Below are 23,851 nucleotides of genomic sequence, written 5' to 3'. Positions count from 1 at the left end.
CAGGTTTATCTACTGTAAATCAGTAAGTAATGAACCTGCAGACCAAAATGATGGAACATTTGGTTTGAACAGATAAACTGATTTTATTTCAAAGCAACATAGTATATTCAGGTAGCTCGGTACCTGAATATTGCTGAATGCCAGGCTTAATGTGAGTAGATTTAGATTGGATATTAGGAAGAAATTTTTATGGTGAGGGTAGTGAGGCACTGGAACAGGTTGGCTTGTGAAATTGTGGATGCTCCATCCCTGGAAATGTTCAAGGACAGGTTGGATGGGGCCCTGAGCAATCTGGTCTAGGGAATGGCATCCCTGCCTATAGCAGGGGGATTGGAACTAGATTATCTTTATGGACATTTTAAATCCAAACCATTCTATGATTCTGTTTTCTTCTCATCTTTTTTTTTTCAGTTTTTTAGTTTTTTTAGCTGTGGAAGTCCTGTGAACAGGTTTACCTGCTGTTGGAATAATTAAGAATAGATTGTAAATCAATAAATAATAAGCCTGCAGAGCAAAATTACAGAATATCCATTTTGAATTGGTAAACCAACTTCTTTCCAAAGCAGCATGGCATATTCAGGTAGTTGGATCTCCAAAACCCATAGGAAAATAGAAGGTTCTTTCTCCAGTAAAACTAACCTCATAATCATCTAAATAATCAAATTAAATAATCATTTGCTTGCTTTTTAATACTTGCCATACCATCACTATGTCTTCATTAAGAGTCATAGGTGTTGCAAAGAGACTATGATGGGTTCTAGTTTGTTACTGGTCCCTCAGATACTTGACAAATAATATCAGTTTACAAGCTGATTATCAGACTTGAGAATTTTGAATGGGTTCTAAAAGTGTTTAGGGAACTGGAGGCAGGCAGATATTTGCTGCCAGAACACAAACTGTACACCACTGCACACAGGATGGAAAATCATTCATAAAAGTGTGTGCAAAAAAGGAGACAACTTTAAAGATCTCTTCTGCTGTCTTGAAGTGAATACCATGGTGAATAGACAGCTGAGGTGTGCTTGCGTGAGTCCATGGCTAGGGATAAGACTCAGTAGCCTAAAAGTTAAGCTGTTGAAATTTATAAAAACTGTTTGGGAGGATCTCCCAGAAACTGCATCACAAGTAGATCACCTGGTAGTTGTCTTGCCTTAAAAAAAAAATACATTGGTTACAAAGGTGAAAATTGTTTCTAGGCATATCTCTATAAAGTCTGTTTGCAGTGATTTACCCAGGGTTAGTCTGAAATAACCAGTAAACTTATATTTACATAAAAAAGCAGTAAATCCACCACTTTCTCAAAGATTTGATTTATGTTATGCTGAAAGAAAACTTGTTCAGTAAACTGCAGCTGATTCTCTGATGGGGTGGCTAATGCCCCAGTCTATTGTGTCATCTTCCACAAGAATTTGCTGGCAGCCAGTCTTGGTCAGTGATGTTAACAAATGGAGGCAGATTCCTCTCAGAGGGATTTAGGTATTAGCATACGCCATCAGATCAATCTTGTTCAACTAAACAATTAAAATAACAACATTAAAATAATCATGAAAGTGTATTCCCAATATGTGATTCCACCCACACATACACACTATGATATTGCACAGATGACAGTTTCCTCCTAGAAAAATGTCTTCATTCAGAACTGCCTCAACTCCAAAAGGTTCCCAGATGGAGTCCAGTCACCTCCTGCTTGAAAGTTTGAATCCTTTCATGGAAAACTGGATTTGGTATTGTCCTGTGAAAAAGACACGCAGTAAATCAGGCTGAAATATCATGGCATAAATCTCCATGACTCGGGGTAAGGAAGGACAATCATTTCAGTCATTTTATAAAAGACAAATGATTCTGCAGTTCAGAATAAAATCTCATCTTTCTATACCCATAAGTCATCAAGCAGAACAAAATAGATTCTGACAAAGCATTCCTTCCATATGAATTTGCAGCATTAATGTCATCACTAACCTTTTCAGATTTTGATACTGTTGTCCTAAGCATCAAGGCCTGGTTTAGAAGTCAGCATGCAGTCACCTTTCTTAACTTTTCTAAGTAAACAGCAGTCATCAAAAATGTGAAGTCATTGACGTTTTCCTGGAACTGCTCAGTGGAAAACTATTAATCCCTGCATGAAGGAGGTGTATTGGGCAGGCAGTGCCTGCAGACAGAATTGTTAAGTGTGTCTTCAGAGAACTGGAATCGTGATACTGGACCGGCAACTTTTTCTAATCATTGTGATGACTTACTAGGCATTTCTTTCAAATGTAGTGCTAGAGCACCTCAAAGGAAATAGCTGAGGAAACTCACCCTGTTGTTTAGCCTGGAGGAGAGATGGTTGAGAGGAGATTTCATCAATGTCTGTCAGTATCTTAAGGAAGGATATCGAGGATAGAGGCAGACTCTGCTTGGTGCTGCCAAGCAATAGGACAAGAGGCAGAGGCCAGAAACTGATGCACAGGCAGTTCCACCTGAATATGAGGAAGAACTTCTTTGCCATGTTGATGTCTGTGCACTGGAACAGATTGTCCAGAGAGGTTGTGGAGTCTCCATCACTGGAGATATTCAAGAACTGTCTGGATGCCACCCCGTGCAATGTGCTCTAGGATGACCCTGGCAGGAGGGAGGCTAGACTAGATAACCTCCAGTGGATCCTTCCAGCCTTACACAGTCTGTGGTTCTGTGTTCTCAATTTTACTGTTAGAGTCAGGAGGCAGAAATACGATGTATTAATTTAATTACAAGTTTTTCTTCCTAAGGCCCTATACCAGGATTGTATCTTTACAAGAGACATTGCTTCCATGTCAAAGCATCCAGAAACCTCCCAAATATCTAAATGGTTATTCAGGAGAAAAGGACAGAGAGCACAGTGGATTTCTAAAGTAGATTTTCATATTGACTAGCCATTGTTCTGGGGCTGCCTGTGTATCATTTGGCTAAATTGCCTTACATATCTAAACTGCTTGGATTTCTAGCTTACCTCAAGGTCCTGTAAACTGAATTTAATCAAGGCTCAGTCAAAAATTAATTAGTGCCTTTGGCCCTCTGTTAACACCAAGAAAATAGATTTCTAATTCTGAACAGGTAGTCTGGCAAAGCTCAACAGTCATAGCAATAATTCATATGCAATGCCATTGTCCCAGTTTGTGTCCCCAGCATTCCTGCTAACAATCTCTATTCAGTTTGCAAAAGGAAAACCCACTCTGTGTGTCAGTAGTGTCATAAATAATGCATCCAATTAGTCAACTACATGCTGTTGCATTTCCCTGAAGGCCATGGATCTGAAAGCCCTAAGAAACTGTGTGCTTTGAGAGAAATGTTTAGACATAAATATTGCCCTTACTCTGAGATCAGCCCTTTGCACTCTCCTCTCTCTGTTGCACAGCAGCAGACGTATGAAGGCTGCCCTTTGCAGCATTGCACAGGATGAGAACAAATGCTAAAGGGCTCATGCTGGGATTTCCAGCTGCGTGAAGAAACTGTGAGATAAGGGCTGACAGGACAAGCTCTGGTGTAAGGAAGATGGAAAGAGGCTTCAGGGAGGTACACACATGTATGTGGTGGAGGAAAGTCCAGCCCTTTTCAGAAGCTAGTAGGGTCACTTCACCTATTGGTTTTTTTATGGTTCTGCTGGAGAAGCAATTTTTTTAATGTCATCTGAATGACACCCAGACTGAAATGTGATGCAGCTTGCCAGCAGTGAGATGGGAGGCCAACACAATGTGATCCTTTTCTTTCCAGCCTGCACTTTTCTTTGACAAAAGGAACAAAACTATTTCAAAAGAGAAACAGAATCAAATTAGAAATCACATTAATTAGATTTCCTGCAGTAAAACAAGAAATAAATCAAAGAAGATCCTGGAAAAATGTTTTCTTGCTGTTGCAAGCTTCCATTTCCCCTAAAGAAGACATTTGTGTTTGCTTTGAGGGGGTAATAGAACTATAAACTGAAAATTCATTTGAATATTATAAATTAGGCTGTGATTATGCCAAGTGATATTAATTATGCTGATAGATTATGTGGCAGTGAATTTTTAACTGATTCAGTTCTGCCGTCTGGCTTGCTCTGACAATTACCCATGTGTCAGGCTTGGTTCATTAGTGAGCCTAAACAACAGCAGTAAAAAACCCAAACTTGCACTCACAATTCTGTGGTAGGGTCTATGTCAACATCATCACACAATGGTCCATAGTTTATACAAACTACATTTGAATTTTTTCTACAAATAATTTTTTTCTGAGTTTTTCGTATCAATAAAACAGATGGTGAAAAAGAAAAATCATTATGGACCTTCTTTCTAGTGTGATGAGGACACAGGGGATTTCTGATTTTCTGCTTCAAAGATGCATTGCTACCTGTTCATTACAAAATTCTTTTTAAACCACACCATTTTAAAACAATCCCCCCATTCTGCCTGGATGCCTAACTTGCTTTGCATCTCAGCAGCAGTACTTTTCAGCAGAAATGAAATGCTGAACCTATCTTTTTTCTCAGCATGATTTTCTTAAGATCAGGGTGCTATGAAAAAAAATGATGCTGCTGAAGTGAAGTGGAAATTAGTAGAGCATCACTACGCAGTTTTGTGTTCTTTGCCTATTGACCACTGAAGAAATGAAGGGAATACAAAAATTAGCATCTCCTCAAAGATCTTCTCTGCCTTGTCATGGCAGCTTTTTGTCATTAGGTAGTATTAGTAAAAACAACATATGAAGCTGCAACTTGGGACTTTTATTCTGTATGAACTACAGCTCCAGATCTATCAAATGTACTTTCTAAAGGTGAGAATTAAAGACCAGTGGACTGCTGGTGACTGGCAATTCAAATTTATCAGCTTCAGTGGTACAGTCAGTCCACTTATACCACTTCCTTTCCTTTGGTGAAAACGTGTCATGGTTTCGTAGTGACATTGAGTGCCAATGCTGGGTGCAGTCTCTATCAAATGCATCACCTTTTTTTCCTTGGTCACATGCTAAGATTTATTTCCAGCACAGTGGCTTGAGTGACAGTTTTCCATTTTCAGTGGTGAGATTGAGTTCCAGGTTGAAATCTCATTCTTTTGTCAAGTGGAAGGGCTTTTTTCCTAGCTCATTAGAAATTCTACTTGGCAATTATTTTCATATTACTTAAAACCAACATGATAGAAAATTAACCTTTAGCCTTAGATGACAGAAATGTAAAATCTACAAAACTGTAGGACATAGGCCAGGCACAAGAGAGATCCAAGTGCAAAGTGATTAATTTGAGAATGATTGAGAGCTGAATGTAGGATTTTAAAAATACCATTGATTCAATAAAAGTGTCTATAGAAAACAGGAAAGTTGCACAATGAAACAATAATCTCAAAATTTAATCTGTTTGAATTCTGTAAGTAATATTCAAAAGCAATTTGTGGTTGTCAAAATAACAGGGAATTCAAGTAAGAACATTTATTATGCCCTAGATGATTTCTGACATCCAAAGATGCTGTTAATTTAGGTTTATTCACTTTCCAATAGTTTAAGCTAGACAGTTTTATTCCTGAGAAAACAGTGCTTTCCCATTTGTATTAATGTTTTCTGTTTAGTATTTCCCAATATCAATATAGCTCCCATTTTCTTAGCAACAGGAAAAGAAAAAGTGGAGCTTGAACCAGAAGCAGGACTGTTCTGGATTTGGATTTCACTGGATTACTTTTGGTTTTAACATAACAAAGTGTGAAGTCTCTGAACTGTATTACTAGCCAGACATAGAAGGAGGATTTTTGTCTCAGGGATGTAAGGGCAGGTTGCAGTTTCTAGTGAAGTGTTAGCTGAGGCACATCTTTTTGCTGTTGTGGGGGACTGTAATACTTGCAGAGGTTTTGTGAGAGAGGAGCCAGGCGGTGCTACAGCCTTCTCAGCCTGTTCAGCATCAGGTTGCATGTTTGGTTTACACCAAAACAAGAGCTGCTGAATGGGGTCGTTACACTGAGTGCATTTGTGATAAGTGGTAGCAGCCTTCAGTGGTACTGTGTATGATTGGGAAATATTCACTCAGTATTAAAGGATACCACATGAAAACATAAGGGAGGTCTGCAGCAGGGATCAGGTAAGGCTGAAAATGAAAAAGAAAGTATGTTTGGAGTGCCAGGTAACTGGATAATTAGAGCATATTTTATGAAAAGACTAATGTACCACTATAAATATCTGTGATTTGTCTTAAGCTGATAATGAATACATTGTATATAATTTTCTTTAGGAGCTGTTTACATCTTAGGCTTTACTAATTGGTTTATCAGTATGGAGTGCTTTTTGTTACTCCATTAGTTTACCCTGTTGTGGTTCTGGCTTTGCTCAGTCATTCATTTAGAAACACACCATTAAAAAAATCAGAAGCTCAAATGCACAATTAAATACATTTTCAAACACAGGGAAATGACGGATGCATACACTATCCTGTATCCCTGAAGTCTACTTTAGTAAATTTTGGGTGCAATAGGCTACCTGTAGTTAATCCAGAGTTTCTGTAGCTCAGGCAATGGATTCCTGGCATCCGCCAGTGGCCAGACCTTTTGGGCAAGTGGAAGTTCATGCCTGAGGAGAGCTGCCTGTTGTTTACAGGATCAGGTTTGGGTGTGAACTACTAAAAACTTCATTAAACAAGGGGGTTTCTAAAGCTTCCTGCTACATTTGCCACAACTCAGATATTGCAAGCTGTGAACCAGATTGTGTCACTCTTATGTAGGTCAAATAGTAGCTTGCCTACACAGCAGGGTTGTCTCTCAGAGTGGCTGAAGGTAAATAAATATAAAATGAGCTGTCTCGTCTGCCCAGTGCAGGGTAAGGACACAATATACACCCTCTCTGGCCCATGACCCAGATGGACCAGAAAAGTCCTGCTAACACTGTTTCTCAGTATAAGAATCTTACAGTGCCCTGTGTCCACAGCCTGGATTGTTCTCATTTTTTCCCATGTTTTTTTCTTCTTTTTGCATAGGATGCATATGAATGTACATGGAAAAAGAATGAGCAAAAATTCCTGTTTGTGAAGTGCTGCTTTTTGACCAATTTAGCAAGGAATTCCTCCTCTTGTCATAAAAATTAATATTATTCTATCTAGGCCATATTTATTACTTTTTATAGCTTAACTGAGTTCTGTAGTTAGAGTATCATTGTACAGTAGCAGGAAACTACATTTCTTAAGCCAAGAATAATTATTCACTTTTCTGGTCCTTTAGGAAAGACCTTATGCAAGAAAGTCAAACAGTAATTTGGTAGTCTTTAACAGTTCCTCTACACAAATGTAAATGGCATGGGGAAAAACAAGGAAAATCAGCTCCCATATTTTTCATTCTTTGATTAGAGCATGCATGATAGTTCTTAACAAAGAGGAGAAGAAACGTGCTCCAGAGAGGACACAAAATTCTCTATGCAGATAACCATTCCTTTCCCCAGTCCCTGGCACTTGCCCTGGAAATGTCACTCACAAGCAAGTGTACAACTTTACCATCCAAAACCTTTTGTTCCATTTTGAGATAATCAAATTTGAGACTCTATATTTTCATTTCACATTTATCTTTCTTAGTTTCTTTAAAACTTTGATTTTTTTGAGATCTTGACTTCAATTTTTCAGTGACATTTTCATTACTGTATTAATTGCTCTTAAAACACAGGATGAGGAAACACTTCCCTTGCTCTAAGAGCTCCTGCCCTGAACGGTTTTACCTTAACAGATACCTCAAATGATGCTTAGCTGAAGGTTTCGATGATGACAAGCCAGGGAGCAACACTCAGATTTTGATTCTTACTATGTAGATGTTTTTTTCTGCTTCTCTCCTGAGACTACTAAAAAAAAAAAAAAAAAGCCTGTAATGACAGCAGCTCTCAAACAGAAGAGAAAGTCTTTTCCCTTATCTAGATGTCATATCACTCCATACTAAATCTGTCACTACCACATCCTTGCTGCCCCCTGTGCCTCCAGGATTGTAGGCTTCATGATTAATAGGAAGAAGAGCAGTTTCTCCTCACCTCAGAGTACGGGAGTAAAACTAGGCTCAGGGTAGAAGGTGCTTCTGAAACACAAAACACCTGTTTTGGTTTGGGGTTTTTTTTGTCTCCATACTTATTGGGGCTGTTATACAAGAAAGGAGACAGGTGGGGGTTTATTACATGTATGTATTGTTTGCATTTCAAGGGGATGTATCACACCTAAGCTGAGAGGGTCTCAAAGTGACAGGCTGACATCTAAACCAGTTTCTTAAGAAAATTCAGTTTGTGCAACAAGCATCAGAGTCCCTGTCTGCACTCTACCTACAGCTTTGAATCTACTGTTCAGGTTGAGTCAATTTTGAACTTAAGTTTTTAAAAGCCTAATGAAAACAGGCAGCAGAGGATATCTGTGTTTTCCCAGCGAGGGAAAGGAGGAGCCCTGCCTCTATCGTGTATTGGGGAATCCCCACGGGAAAAAGCTCTTACAACAGCTTTGGAATCAGGAAGAGCTTTGATCACTGCTTTGGGAAGCCAAATACCTTGGGAAGGCAGCGTTCATTACTGCGCTGTACGCACATCTCTGGGTGGCTCCATTGCAGCCCGTGGTGTGAGCAGCCTGTTCCCTGGGTGAGCATCAGCTCCCTGCGCTCCCTGGGTGCTCCTGTACCCATTAGTGCTCCTGCCTGCCCCCCTATCTCCACATGAGGACCCACTTAGGCAGAAGCACAATCTCTTAATTCACAGGGAGGGGACACACTGCAGGCACTCCTGGTGCGAGGAGAGTTGCTTGTGCAGATGCAATCCTGGCAGCTTCTGGTGTGCAGTGAGGACCCTTTCATCTTTCTTTTTAATAGAAGGAATAAAGTGGAATCGTGATAATGGGACTGATAAATGAAAGGAAAACTGTAACCACATAATTATGTCAGAATCAACTAACAGCCATGAAAAGCCGATTAAACCACATTATGCAGATAGATGTAACAGAGTACTATTAGCGAGTCCTCTGCAATGGCATGCCTGGCAATTAAGAGAGCTGTATTGGCAGCACACAGTGAAAACAGTGATAATGTATAGTTAAAAATATTTGGAGACAAATAGTGCCCAGACTACGGGGACAGCCTAGAGCTGAATACAGGAGCATCCTCAAAGATACCAGCACCCAGGGGGAAAATTAAATATATTATTCCAAATAGATTCTTCAGCTAGGATGTTGGTTGTATTTATATTTAGCATCAAAATTAATTTACTGATTTATCCAGAAATGAAAGGCTGCAGTGCAGTATGTCTGTTTTTTCCAGCTCTCTGCAAATTTCAGGTTGTGTAGGCTAAAGAAGCTTGAGGAATATTCTGATTTAGGTAGTAATAATATTAGGTCTTATTCCTGTGGTTGCAACTATTTGGCAAATATTTAGGAATGAGATAGCTCAGTGTTAAGTATTCTTAGGTATGTGGTATTTCCAGGTTGGGGACATGAAGAATGTGTTACCCATCGAATTTCCTTCTCAACAGAGTAGTGGTATTATTGTTCCTGCTCACCCACCACAGAACAAGTCAAAGTTCAATTCTATCCTTCTCTTTCCTTCTGCCCACTCCTGCAGAGTGATTCTCATCTGCAGTCAGGGAGAATTGCACTGGAACAAGCTCTGAAATATCATCAGTGCAGGGTTCAGAGTTCCCACGGGCTTTACAGAAAGATAGGCTTTTACCAGAAACTAGTCCATGTGGCTCTGGAGATCTCATCTAAGGGAATAACATCAGTGGGAATATTTTGGAGTGAAAGGGTAACCATGCTGGAGAGTTCGTATTACCCTTATTTTCTTCATCATGCCAGGCAGACTTCGCAGGCATGCTACTGAGAGAGTTTGCCTGCAGAAAACCAGCATGGATCCTTTAAATATTTATCCTCCATATGGTTTTCCAACAGATACATGCATATTTTCTTCTTGCTTTGTTTTAGAAGATGGCTGAACTATTGTTAAATACAGGTAATGAGAGGTCAATAGCATCCAGGCCCACACCCATCCTTTCTTGAGCTGTTCTAAAGCAAAGAAAGGGAAGAGAGTGAGCATGAGGTTACACTTTGATTACAAAAGCCAGACAATACATTCAGCATGAAATCCTGTGAACAGCTTAGGGACTAGGAGTGTACAATTAATGAAATCTCTGCCAAAACCAGATTTATGATTATCAGAAGACATGCCTTTACCTAAATGAGAAGTGGGTCTGTGCCTGTTGAAGACTAAAGAATTTAATTGTACTCTGCTGTCTGTATTTACTTGGACTATTTTTCCAATTTGCTTGAACTATTTTTCCAAAGATCCCTTTTTATTTATATGTGAGAATGTTGATGCTTACAGAGTACTTTCTGTAAGAGAAAATATCATTATCTCCCTTTAACATATGAAGACACTGGCAGCCTGAAAACTGGGGTACCCAAGGTGAGGCTTTTGTGTTCTTGCTGCATAATTCCATAGATTCATCAGCGAAAATATCACTAATGATCCAACTTTTAATTTCACAGATGAAGGAGCTTGGTGTCATTGTATACAACTGTAGCTGCCTGGTCCTGGATTTACAAAGGATATTTGCCCTGTATAGCTCATTAAGGTACAAGAACAAAATACCTCCGAGTTGGTCTAAGAGACTCTATGGAGTGTACGATACTCAAAATAAACTGACACTGCAGCTAAACGAGACAAAATCAGAAGCTTTTGTGTCGGTAAGTTCTGAAATGAGTTCCAGAGTGAGGAGGGTGGAGGGGAAGGGAAGAAACTTACTTTAACCACAAGATCTTCGGAAGACCTGGAAATCTGAAAAATCACAATTCTTTTTTTTTCAATTGTGGTTTCTATGACATGCAATTTGCCAAGACTGAAGATGCTGCAGGATTTCATTTGAGCATCATCCAATTTCCCTTTCTCTGTAATGTTCAACATTTTTCCACTCATGTTCAGAAAACGATACAGAGACCCTTCAAATTAAATTATTTTATTTACACTAATAGGTAAAACATTATTTACTTGGGAGCAAATGAACCATTAATCAGACATAAAAAATGAAACAGAATAAGCCTGGTATCAGAGCTTGTATTTTTATCAATGTAATTTATAAGGATTCACCCTATTGCAAAGCATTCATACTTCTGTACAAGATCATCTACTTCAGCTTTATTTTTAAATGACATTTTCAAACTTCTAAAATTCAAGCAGTGATCCCCATGGAAGCACTGTCTGTGCATGTATTTTTAATGGCAAGAGATGGAGTTCTCCATCTCATCAGTGATATAGCAAAACTAGAAAAAAGTGCCCAGTGAGATAGAGATGATGGAAGATGTGGGGTCTCATTCATTTTGGGGGAAATTACATGAGTGTAAACCACCCCTGCAAAATCAGGAATATAAGTAAAGTTGCTGAGAGTAATTTTCCATTCTCTATAAAACAAGGGCAAACCCCCCATTGCTTTATAGCCATGGTTTGTCTAAAACACAACACACGTAGCCCACTATTAAATTGAACAGCCACTGGCATCACATAGTGCGGATGAGTGGTTACACAGGGCAGGGTTCCCCTTCCCCTTCACCTGCTGGGCGCCAGGCAATGTTCCACTCTCCGGGATTTTTCATACTCCTACAATCAGTGGACAGACAGAGAACTGTTTTTGAGTGAAAATGTGGAAGTGCCTAAGACAGCCAGAATTAATAGTGGTTTGAAAAAGTGGACACGTCCATTGATTCTGGAGAATCTCAGGGACTAGCTCAAAATAAGAGACAGACTTTTGGATAGTTTGCTAATGTACTGTGGAATGAAATCCTACTCCTTTTCTAAGAAATCTGAAATTGAGCAATCCTGCTGAAAGTCAGTCCTGGAGGGGAACACAGAATAGAAAGCTGGTTAAGGCCCAGTTTAAGGAATCTGTGATCCTAGACAAAGGTAGATGGAGAGAGACTCTGCCTTTTTTTTTTTTAGTTTGCTGAGTGTTCCCTTCCTCTCTGTGATTTTTTCCTTTCCTGTGGCTGAGGAAGCCTCTTCTCATGGTATTTCACTTCAGAAAACAGAAAGGACTCAGTGGTACTCAGAAGCTCAAATCACTGAAGTCCAACTCCAAGAGCTACCTGAATTTGTATCCACAGCCACTTGGGCTGGTTCTTTCTTCCTGAAAACAGGCTCTTCAATAAATTTCTCACCAACTAGAAAATTCTCAGTGTTTGCCAGCATGACCCTCTGAAGTGCAGTCCTGGAGCTGCTTGGGGCTGACTTGGTGGACAGGGTGCTAATGCTGCTGTGTGTTCCTGAGCTACTGATCAGAAGGAAGTTCCCAGGAGCCAGGCAGTTCCCTTGCTGCTGTGGCAGTCCTGCCTGGGGCAGAGACAGGCTGCTGCCTCCCTCTGAGTTCAGGATAGCTCACCCTTGAGCAAGGGCATGGAGAGGTGCTGTTGCCAGCCAGAATAAAGGCCTGGTAGGTGGAGAGAAGGAACAAGTGGGTACTTGATCAGAACAGCGAGTGCTACACAATATGGCCACAAGTCTTAAACTAGTCCATGGCTGTGGGGCAGGGATCAGTTGTGCCACGGACTAACAACTGGAATGCCAAAGCACAGTGCTACAGTGAGAGTTTTTACTGAGATTTTTCTTCTAATTATCTTCAAGTAGCGTCTCACTTTCTGGTATTTATATTGAATGCATCTGAAAAAGACAAGTGCATGAGAATTTCTTTCTTCAGCTGTTCTGTAACTTAAAAGTTCAAGAAAATAATACAAGTGTTAAGAATAACATCTCGGAGCAATAGCCTCCAAAAATTTTCAGATAATTGAAATAAATTATATTTAATTCTTTAACTGTGTTTAAATCACTTTACACTTTTTTCTTGAGTTGAAATTCATTTTTTGAAAACATATTTCCATGTTTGTTCTATATAAAACAAGCGTAATACACAGTCATTGAAATTTTTTTGTTATACTTGGGAATCATGGCTTAACGTTGCTTAGCAACAAACTCATCTTCCAGACTGGCTGATAAACTGTTAGATGTTTTGGTTTTTTAGCATTCAGGAATGGATCTGGAATATTGGTCTTGAAATCTTGCTATGGTTAATTTTCTAGTCTTTTCTGTACTTAGTTGTAGTAAATCCTTAACACCAGTCAGTATTAAGAAACCACTGTGACAAGCAGTGTACTGAAATTAAGGAAGACTAATAAAACTCCTGGAATCTGCCTCTAAAGGAAAAATATTCATCTGGATGTCAGCTGCAACCCCAGCAAGTAACAAAGATGGGAAGGTGACACAATGGCAGGAAAACACCTGTTCCAGCTGGGTTAAAGTGCCTTCCACAACCTCTGTCCCAGGAATGAAGGTGTTGCCTGCAAGCAACTTGAAAAGGGGATTCACTTTTCTCTCCCTGCTTGTGCAGGAGAGTAGGAAGTCTTGGGCATGTCTGCCACAGATGAGCAATTTCCACTGGCTTCACCTTGCCTTTGACAGCCTCAGACAGAAGGCAGAAAAGGTGCAATCTGGGCTTGGCAGTTACCAGCTTTGTAGTGGGTAATTTATACCTGAAGCTTTGTTTTAAAGATAAGTTTCTTGCAAAACTGCAGCATCTCCCTGCAACTGACGTAGAACACTTTAATTCCTGCTCACAAAGTGAAGGATCAGGCTCATGTGACCAGAACATATGAACACCTCATCTAATAGAAACCAGTCCTGGGGCTCTTTGGAAGAAAATTCTCTGAAATGTAACTTCAATTACAGCTTCTTTGATGACAGTGGATGTTTTGCAGTCTGTGTCCTCTGCATTTTACCCACAGTTACATCTAAATGGTGACACTTTTGAGGGCCAAGTAAACAAGTAGCTCACCTTTGTAGCTTTGAGTATTCTAGCAGGATGGTTGAAGGCATTAGTTAATAATCTCTGCTAAAATAATGGATACTACTTAATCTCAAAAAGGCTGAGGGGGAGAGAAAATAAATCAATTATTTTTAATGCCATATCTGAACTTTTCCTTTCACAGAATTCACCTAAACTCTTCTGCCCCAAGGACAGAGTCCTGGATATTGAAGCTATCTACAGTGTCATTGATGATGCCAAACAGTTTGTGTACATTGCTGTCATGGACTATTTGCCCATCGTCATCGACACCAACGCCAAACGGTGAGTGTCCAGGTCCAGGCCCAGCTGGTTACCATAGTGCCAGTAGGGTCTGCTGGAGAAAATGAACCCACAGGAGATTAGTTACTACTGTGCACCAATTTCTTGGGGCCCAATTCTGCTCTTATTGAAATCAGTGAGAGTCCTGCCATTGACTTAAATGGGAGCAGAATTGGGACCTAAGAGGACAGTTCCAGTTCTGGGTCCTAAGCTTTGGATCTGCCTGTTGAAGGAGATCAGAAATTGTCTAGTCTGACCATCTGCATGTGACTGGGACCCAGGAATATAACAGTCTGTTTACCCATATACGTATTTCTTACACTATTATATTGACTATTCTGAGACTACTACTACTGGCATATGATAAGTATCATGCAGATATTCAACATGACAGAGTGTGTGTGTATGTGTGTTAAGAGAGAAGTGGCATGGTAGAGCTCAGATTTCATTAGCCCAGATGTTTGGATGCTGCTGGAATGTAGAAAACATGCATTTTTCTTTGTTTAATTCTCCCTGCCCTGACCTGCTCCCACTAAATGTCAAGAATACAAAGCTGTCAGCTGTGAGAAGAGCGCCATGGAAGCCACCATCCCATTCCTGGCAGAATTCCTGCAACCCTCATCAGGAAAAAACCTAGTATCCTCCTTAAGTGACCCACCTCACCTGCTGCTCCTGAAGGACGCAGGCACCCTGCACAGCACCTCTGTTTCCCAAGGAGGAGATTACAGAAGGCATTACAGTCCCCGGCCTGCACGGTCCCAATGCATAGGGGTTAAACAAGGGACCTCAGTCAGGGTGTTCCAGTTCCCTGATCTGTGCCACAAGGGAAAAGCATGTGTGGCTGTCTGGGCTGGCCAGCAGCGCCCTCTGGCGGCGGCTCTCTCAAATTTATTAAAGTTTTAAAAAGTTCTCTGCAAATATTGTCTTCTTTCTCCACAGGTACTGGCCATATTTAGATGGGAAGATAAGAGAAGCATTAGTTCTACGAAGTATTAAAGTACGACTTCTCATAAGTTTCTCAAGAGACACAGATCCCCTTACTTTTAACTTCGTTTCATCTCTGAAAGCTATTTGCACTGAAGTTCCAAGCTGTAGTTTGAAAGTTGTAAGTATAATCCATATTGCTTTAAAATATAAGATATTCCCCACCCTCCCAAAAAAAGAATAAAAAAAACATAACAACTGAGAATTTTTTTCTGTTATTATCAAAGTCTTTAAATTTAATTAAATATAACGAAGTGTAAAATACTGAACATAATTTACTCCTAGTAGTAACAGCATTCAAAATTAAGACAGAAAATATATTGGTGCCAAAAGGCAGCCAGTGTGATGGACAGTCTGTGCAAAACACCACGTGGTCTTTCACAGCAAAGCCAACACAGTGAACTGTAGCCACTGGTTGTGTTTATACTGTGAGAGAAGAGTCAATCTGACAGCACATAAAAATATGATTTAGTTGGCATTCACATAACTTTACTGTTAAGCTGTGTAAGCATCTACTTTTTCCTTCAGTCAAGTGCAAAGTAAAAGAAAAAATAATGAAGATTTTACATTAAATTCACACTACAAATTCAAAACTGTGAAGACCAGAAACACCAATCTGGGGCCACATGAGACATGCAGTATAGGATAGTAGAAATACCATACAAATTGTCTGGTAAGTGCTACTTCCAGTGTGATACACTTCACTTTTATGAAATTGAGGGACCCTGCAAATCAGCCACCTTGGATCTTGGCGGGGAGAGTTGTGGGGTTTGTTTTGTTTGTCTCAGGTAATCTGCTGCATTATTTTGATTTCCTAAATTTATAATCCCATAAATCCTTCTGGCTTTTTGAAAATTGACAACAGTTCTGAAAAGGAAGTACTATTTCTTATACATACAGTAAGTGGTATTATGTATATCTAGAAATAGGGGTTTTTGTTATAATGCATGTTGTTGTAAGTTTCCTCAGTAAAAAAGCAGCATAAAGGTTTTAAGTCAAAAAGTATAGGTTTTAAGTCAAAAAAAAACATACATAGTTGACTCCGTTTAAGCCACTTCAATTTCACATAACTTCCAACTTGTTCCATATTTATCATCAAATTTTTGTTAATGTTCAAAATTTTTTTTCAAGTGGTAGCTAATACTTATATACATTGCCACCTATTTACAACAGGTAAAATCTTTTGTAAAGAAATTATCGTGTCAAGAACTAAATAATTAAAGGAAAAAACCCTACTTCTAGACATCTGTTTTAGGTAAATAGTCCAGCTAGAATGTCTGCAGTTAGAAAATACAAAAACAACTTCCAGTAAAAAAATCACCTGTAGAGAGTTCTAAAGGTAAAGCACTAAGTCAGTTACCTCTGTGCTGTGCATCATGTTTCCCAGTCTGGATGGGCCACTGCCTTAAATAACCTTGATATGAGTAATAGCCCAAGGTCAGAGTTTGCTGGTATCAATTTGATTTTGGCTGAAAACTGTGCCATAGGCTCCATCTCAATACTCTTTTAATTCAAAAAGCATGCCAGATGAGCAAGTGCCTTTCAATGCTGCATTTCTTTTGTATTCATCTGTTATAGCCAGGGTCAAAGTGAAACAAAACTATGTATGTGTATGAAGGAGAAAGAATAGGTCAAGAAGGTAAAAACTAAATTACCTTTTGAACTATTGAAAGTTACTCCTTTTCCCTCTTGGTTCTGCTTTGGCTATGAGAAAACATAAACTAACTACAGTACAAAATATATTGTCTTGCAGACATGTATTGTGTGTGTTAATATACAAACCCACTGAAATTTTAAGAGAAACCTGTTACAAATTATGATTGAAATTACACTTAAAATTGCTAGACTGCTGCAATACATGGTTCTGACCAAAATGTCACACACACCTGCACCACGTGACCTCCTATCCCCTGTTGTTCTGTTATTTTGGGGATAAAATATCCTATAAAGCATACTCAGCAAATTCTCATTTTTCATTTACCTTTTGATCCTTGTGATATGTCTTGTCTTGATTGTTTTTTTGTGGTTTTTTTTTTTTTTTTTTTTTTTTTTGTTTTGTTTTGGTTTTTTTTTTTTTTTTTTTTTTTTTTTTTTTTTGTTTTTGTTTTTGTTTTTGTTTTTGTTTTTGTTTTTTTTTTTTTTGTTCCTTATCCCTGTGGAAAGACCAGTTGACCAGTTTGGCTTGAAAGTTTGCAGTGAGTACCAATGGTTGGCTGCAACTGCAGGGTACGCTGGTTTGCCAATGGTCATCCTGGAGAAGGAGTTGCAGATGTAATTGCTCTGTTAGATGGGAATATCCTCCTGATTTCTCCTGACCAAGCTAATGCAAGTTTTGGTATTGCCTGACTGCAAGTATAGAGTTAGAAACAGGGCCCTGCAACCCTGTTACACCTGGCATTTTCAGCATCTCAGAGTCCATTCACATAAGCATTAATAACTACTGGATTCAAATGAAACTGTCTTGAGAAGGCAAACTCAATACAAGTACTCTGAAGAAAATGCTCACTGGAAGAACTTGCACCTAGAAAGCTTTGTTTGAGGACTAACTAAATGCCATAATGCAAGGAGTAACCTGCATATCAAACTGCTGCTGAAGTGGGGAGCTCTGTCCTATGCACATGTGGTCATGAAATTAAAGCTTGAATCAGCAAGGGCAGACCCAAGGTGAAGAGTTCACCATTGTGCTTCTTGGGACCTTAATTCCCGTTATTCCTTGAGTTTTGTGTACTTGACCCTGTAAATGCATCTTGTGTGCACAAATGCCTGGTGTAATTCTCAAAGGAGCAGCAGGAAGGGGCCAGCTCTGTTGGGTGCAGTGCTGAAAAGAGGAAGGTGTGTGCTTTGAAAGGCCCCACAGAAGTCATGACCTAGAACAAAATAAAATTGTCTTTAGACAACTGGAAAACACAAAGGAATGGCAGGGAACAGACACGGAGCTATAGCCAAGTTATTCTTGAGCCTCCACATGAATCTATTTTTGAGTTGTGCAGGTGTATTCTTGCTGATTTTTGTCTGGTACTTAGCAGACAGGGAGTGCATATAGCTTTAAAATTATAAATAAACAAACAAATAAATAAATCTTGCTCATACTTCAGTCTCCAGGGTAAAACATTTTATTGCCTGGAAAATTTGATCTCTTCATGTAAAATTTAATCCTGAGAAGCTTCTAAGTTTCTGAAATGCAGGTTTCCTGTTGGAAACTATGCAATGTGTGATTGCAGAGGTATTAATTCAGCTGTTGCTGTGTCTGCTGATCCTGATCCTGAGGCAGACTTCAAACCCCAGTGTCCCTTGAAAAATGAGTTAAAGAAAAGTTCCTGGCTCTTACCATGGAGAAGAGAAAGATGGGTTGTTTTTTTGGGTTTTTTTTTTTTCATTTTACAGCCTTTAATATCTGGCACTGTATTGCTTTTAGCATGGAATAGCCATATACTTTGTATAGTTCATAATGCCAAGGCAGGAGTATTACAAACTATGAGAATTTAATTAGAAATACAATGTGCAGCATTTTATTAAAGGTAATGCTTGGCAATAAAATCTCAAGCTGTTCTGTAGCACCAACTCATTTTCAATAAAGATTAGAGAACAGACTGTATTTTTTCTGTCGCCTGTAGTGCAAGTCTCATTAACCTGTGCTTCCTTCTATTTTATGGCAGAAATTCTTTGACCTTGAGGAAGAGAGTGCCTGCTTTCTTAAAGAACAGAAGAACACTTCCCTTCCCAAACTGAATCGTAACAAATACATGGTGACTGATGGAGCTGCATATATTGGTAAGTAACCACATCTCAAGAAATTCTAGTTTGTATCCAAAAGCCTGAAATAACCACCTTTTGTAGATGATAGTAATCTACAGCTGATATGTTCTTTAAGTGAAGATAACAGTTCATTTCTTTGAGAACCTGGATCATGACTAAACTTTGAGACTCTTCTCTTTTAAAACCTTTTATTCCTCTCTGGATCAGTTTCTCAAGACCAACATTCTCCTTTCAGTATCTTAAAACAGACTGAAAACACAAACATAACACAGTTTATGAAACATAAACTTCATGAAGTTCTGTAATCCAATGAAGATGGAGTGTTTTCCTTTCCCCATGTTATTACTAGAGCTATGGTCAATCCTGGCAAATACTATACAGATGTTGTTCATCCTCATCATCCAAAGCCTTACTGCATTTATTATTATGACATTTCAGACATCCTCCTAACGTTAGGTACGTATCCAACTGGTATTTTGGGTTAAAAGTGTATTTAAGTGAAATTGCAGTGTGGCAATAGTTCATAACCAGTCCAATCCCAATGAACGCAGGCTGAAAACTACCTTTTGAAAAATGTGAGTTGTGCGTAAGCTCACAGGATCAGAAAACCATTACTGAGTTCAATAGCAGCTCATGACATTTTAAAAAGCCATCTGATGTGCTGCAGCTTGATGCTTTAGGGATCTTACTGAAGCATTGCCAAGGGCTTACCACCCATGATAGCTGAGGCAGTGAGGAAGGGCAAAGGCTGCAATCCAAAAGCAAAGCCCACACACATCAACAGTGGGACATCCCAAGTTGTGTAGAGATACAAATGAATCTTCTCTGAAAGGCCCACCCTGATGGGCTCAAAACACACACCTCATAATCTATCCAAATCTTATCTTTTTACATCCAATACTGCAGTTCAGTCCTCTCTCATCTCCAGAAGGTTTTATGATACCCACCTTCCCCTCTCCCAGATAATTTTTTCCACTCCATTTTAAATTCTTTCATATAGCTGGATCAAATCTCAGTCCTTTGGAACTCATCTACACATCTTAGATTCTTAGCCAAATCGGGTTTTTTTCTTTCCTGTTGTCCTTGCATCCTTAGCTATGTATAAATACAAGAAATTATCAAAGATCTGTTAAAGCAATACACATGCACGGGACCAGACACATCTTTTACTTGAAAGCATAGGAAAACTTGTCCTTTGTGATGAGATTTCAATTTACCACCCTTGACAACTTTAGAATTCTTAACATTTCCTGCAGAAGTAACACCCTTGTTTGTCCGAAATACTGCATGTGTTTTAATTCCAGTTTTAGTGAAATTTTAAAAAGTAACTGAAGCACTTGATTTACCTGTTTTCCATTAGTCCAATTATCCTTTTTGCCCTCCTATCCCCAGGATTCAAAGTGCTTATTTGTTACCTTAGATTTCAACAAAGATTGTAATAACTGGCATAAACCAGTAAAATCTGTTTTTCTTTTCTCAAATAGTATCTGTCAACAGGTAAGTTGTAAAAGATCTACTGGTTTGGAACTTTGAATTGTTTATACAGCAAAAGAAAACCAAAAAAAATTATTCTTAGTACTGAAAAGACCAGTGAGGAAAGTAAATGGAGTAATAATGTAAGAGATGTAAAAGGAAGAGCAAATTAGTTTTGAATAAATAGAAGAACCTGTTTTCACTTCTGAAGGATTAGAGCTGTTAAGACATCCAGAAACAATCTTCACTACGCATGGTATGTATTGGAGCTTTTTTTTTTTTTTTTCCTGCTGGTATTAAAAAAAAATCTATTTCCATTTCTGCACTGAGGAAAAGGGTAGTGTTTCATTCTGGATTGCCTTTAGGGAGATGGGTTTGTTATCTGGTTCTTTTTGTAATGTTAGAAACTCACTGTTTATTCCTGCCTTTGCTTGCAGGTAATTTTGATTGGGTAGGAAATGCTTTTACGCAGAATGCCGGAGCTGGCCTTGTTATCAACCAAGCAGACGCGGGGAACAGCACAAGCATCATTAAGCAACTCAAGGCTGTTTTTGAAAGGGACTGGTATTCACATTATGCCAAAAGTTTACAACCAACAAAAATCCCAAACTGCTTTAACCACAAACTCAATAAAGGAACTTCAAATAAGACTGCCATGAGCAATGTGAATTAGAAAGACTATTTTACCGTTTAGTATGGCAATGAAGAATTATGTTGGGGTGTAGCCTTCTTTCATATTTACAGACAAAAGACTTAAACAAAAAGAAAAAAAAAAAGTTTGGTTGGGGGGGTGTTTTTAGGAAAAAGCACACTTATATTAAATCTGTCTAACCTATATTCTCTATATGAATTATTTAAGACTTTCAAATTTGTTACTTCTGACACTGAATGTCATTTCCACTTCCATGTGAATTTTAATGTTCCACATTTGAATTTATCAGCATGTGTCAATGTTTCTGTTTTAGGACTTTCCCCAATTGCCAGCCTGGCTAAAACAAGCCTTGAGGCAAAATGAAGATTCAAGCTATGAAATGGCATTCTAAGATCAGTTATTATTGACATACAAATAGATGGTAGGTTTACTGTAATAGAAGATGTAAAGGAATAAGCAAAGTTTCACCCATATAAATAATTCCCTTTAAATAACTACCCCATCATAAAAATACTTCTTGGTTTGGAGCATTTACTTTGAGTATCACTATTCCATGTCTTCTAACTAGCCTTAAAATACATTGGAGTTACAGGACTGGTAGTTCATTCATCTCCTAACAGTATAAGAAAATTTTGAGGGGTTGGGGTTGGCCTCATGAAGTTTTTCCTATTCCCTAAAGTCTCCCAGAGTTTTTTATCAAAGTACTGTGAACTCCTTTCAACAGAATAGTTATTTGCAATTACATGCATTTCATCTAACAGTGAAAATCTCTGGGTTAATAGCTAAAACCTAGGACTGATGGTTTTTATGTTTTTGTAATCTCAAGAAAATTTCTGCCCCAAGTTAATTATTTATTACATGTGAGTCAGCAGAAACATGATGACTCATTATTAAACCAATGCACATCTTAAAATCAAATACTGCTTTTTAGAAAGGCCAAGGGTTATGCAAAATCATGCAATAATTGTTGTTTAATGATGCTACAGTAATTTTGTGGATTTTTACACCAGAAGAATTTGCTTTCCTAACTTCTACTTTAAAAAGAAATAAAAATTGCGAAGTGACATTTTTTGTTAAAATGTCCTCCATATAGGTAAATACACCTGCATGGACAGAAAAGTAATGCCTTCATTTAGACCACTGTTTTTGGTTGGTGTCAAAAGTGTGCCTCTACAATCACAACTAAGTTGCACCAAGAAGCAGCTGTTCTATAGAAGTGTGAATTTGCTCCCTGAAGAAATACACATAAATGTTTGATGACAGATTTTTGTCCATTCAGAGATGTAATAGCATAGCTTCATAATAAAAATGTTTCACTACTATGGCTCTGCTTCCATTGAAGAAACACGGCCACAAAAGCAAACTGCATTCTGCATTTTGTTAAATATTCACAAAACCTTTTCCACAATGATGACTTTTCTTCTCATCTCCTGAAGTCACACTTCAAAAGCAGAGGGCAAAAAGAGAAAAAAATCCAACCATGTTCCAGTGTATTAGTTTAATCTTAAGAAGAAGTTGAAAACCCACTTTGAATTTCAAAATGTAGCTTACACTTGGTAAGGAAAAAATTCAAATTTATTTTACAGTGAGCACAGCTTAGGAAATTCTAATAAATTAACATATGCACAACTTCAAATTGTCTGCTAGAGACACCCCACAAGACTAATTATGACCCCAAAAGGCACACTTTTGACAAAGAATCTTTGTTTATTTTGCAATTGCAAAGATTTACATCATCTTACTGAAAATAATGACAAATCAAAAAAAAAAGAAAAACTTTTAAGATTCTCAACTTTTACAGAAAATATTTTGCACAGCTTCAATAGTCAGTAACATTTTCTGATATTCAGATAAACATGTGCCATGTGTTAGTCTCACACACACATAGAAAACCATATAATCTGACATACTGATAAGAAACAAGTATTTAAAAAGAAAAAGGTTTCCTGAGTTGCTATGAGGAAAGATCTTTGTGAGGTGAATTTTCTGGATTTTCTTCCTTCTCTATTTAATTTAGAGTATGTATACCATGTATGGGAGAGAGCTTCCAAGCACTTAACTTACTTGTTGTAGATTTTTTGTTTTGTTTAAGAATAGAATATTAGTCCAGATTCATTACTGGTGAAAATTTCAGCTGAGTTATACTACCAATAACTTCAGTCTTGTGAGTCAAAACCCCACAAAATGAGCAAACAAAAACCCCATCACATTTTTAAAAGCTGGTTAAGACAGTTGTACAGTTTCTGAGGTCCTCGTGGATGGGTGATCTTAAAGTTTGAGATAAAGTTAATACCATGTCCTCACATAAAACACAAAATAATTCATGCAAACAAAAAAACCCCACTGTCTGGAGTTGTTAATTGTAGCACCTAATGGCAATAATATACAGTAATCAATAAATGTAGGGACTTTTTTCCCTCTTGCATTATGGATACTGCAAATGTGTTAAGTTTTTTAAATGACATCTCATGTAAGTAATGGAGGATCTGAGTGGAACACAAATTTGTCAGATGATAAAGCTCAGCTGTTTACTTAGCAGGCTTTATTGATTAAATCAGACTGACCATTGACTGATTTGGTGTAACAAATAAATGGCAAAATAGTTTTACTGGGCAGACCCTAGGAAAATGCAGATCATGAATACTAACAAGATCCATTAGTTTGCAAATATTTTCTCACTGGCTAGATAAACAGATTCTTGGTTTTCAATGACCCCCCTCAAAGAACAGATAGATAAAAGTATTTTTTTTAAGTGGCAGTATGTTTTGGTTTTATGAACGGAAGAATTTGTGTGGTTTTGAACAACTTTCAATGTGAAATACTGGCCAGCCAACCTATAAATGGAATGGCAGACTCAAATTTCACTTGGTATAAAGTATGGATCAATACTGTAATAACCATTTAGAA

At 38.3% G+C, this 23,851-nt stretch overlaps 1 protein-coding gene across 4 annotated transcripts in view; it reads left to right on the top strand.

Annotated features, from left to right (window-relative positions):
- PLD5 (phospholipase D family member 5) overlaps nucleotides 1-22,287 on the top strand; it is a 163,562-nt gene extending 141,275 nt beyond the window's left edge. For all 4 annotated transcript variants that reach the window (XM_083858084.1, XM_083858085.1, XM_083858086.1 and 1 more), the window contains 5 exons: nucleotides 10,460-10,657; nucleotides 13,943-14,082; nucleotides 15,019-15,184; nucleotides 18,720-18,834; nucleotides 20,730-22,287. In XM_083858084.1, the coding sequence (XP_083714210.1) occupies nucleotides 10,460-10,657; nucleotides 13,943-14,082; nucleotides 15,019-15,184; nucleotides 18,720-18,834; nucleotides 20,730-20,965 (855 nt within the window). In that variant the 3' untranslated portion in view covers nucleotides 20,966-22,287. The remainder of the gene's footprint in view (nucleotides 1-10,459; nucleotides 10,658-13,942; nucleotides 14,083-15,018; nucleotides 15,185-18,719; nucleotides 18,835-20,729) is intronic.
- Nucleotides 22,288-23,851: the final 1,564 nt, after the last annotated feature.

This window comes from Zosterops lateralis (assembly GCF_965231275.1).
Source record: "Zosterops lateralis genome assembly, chromosome: 3".
Taxonomy (NCBI): Eukaryota; Metazoa; Chordata; class Aves; order Passeriformes; family Zosteropidae; genus Zosterops; species Zosterops lateralis.
Note: the sequence above shows the minus strand (reverse complement) of the source record. Positions and strands in the feature narration are given on the sequence as shown.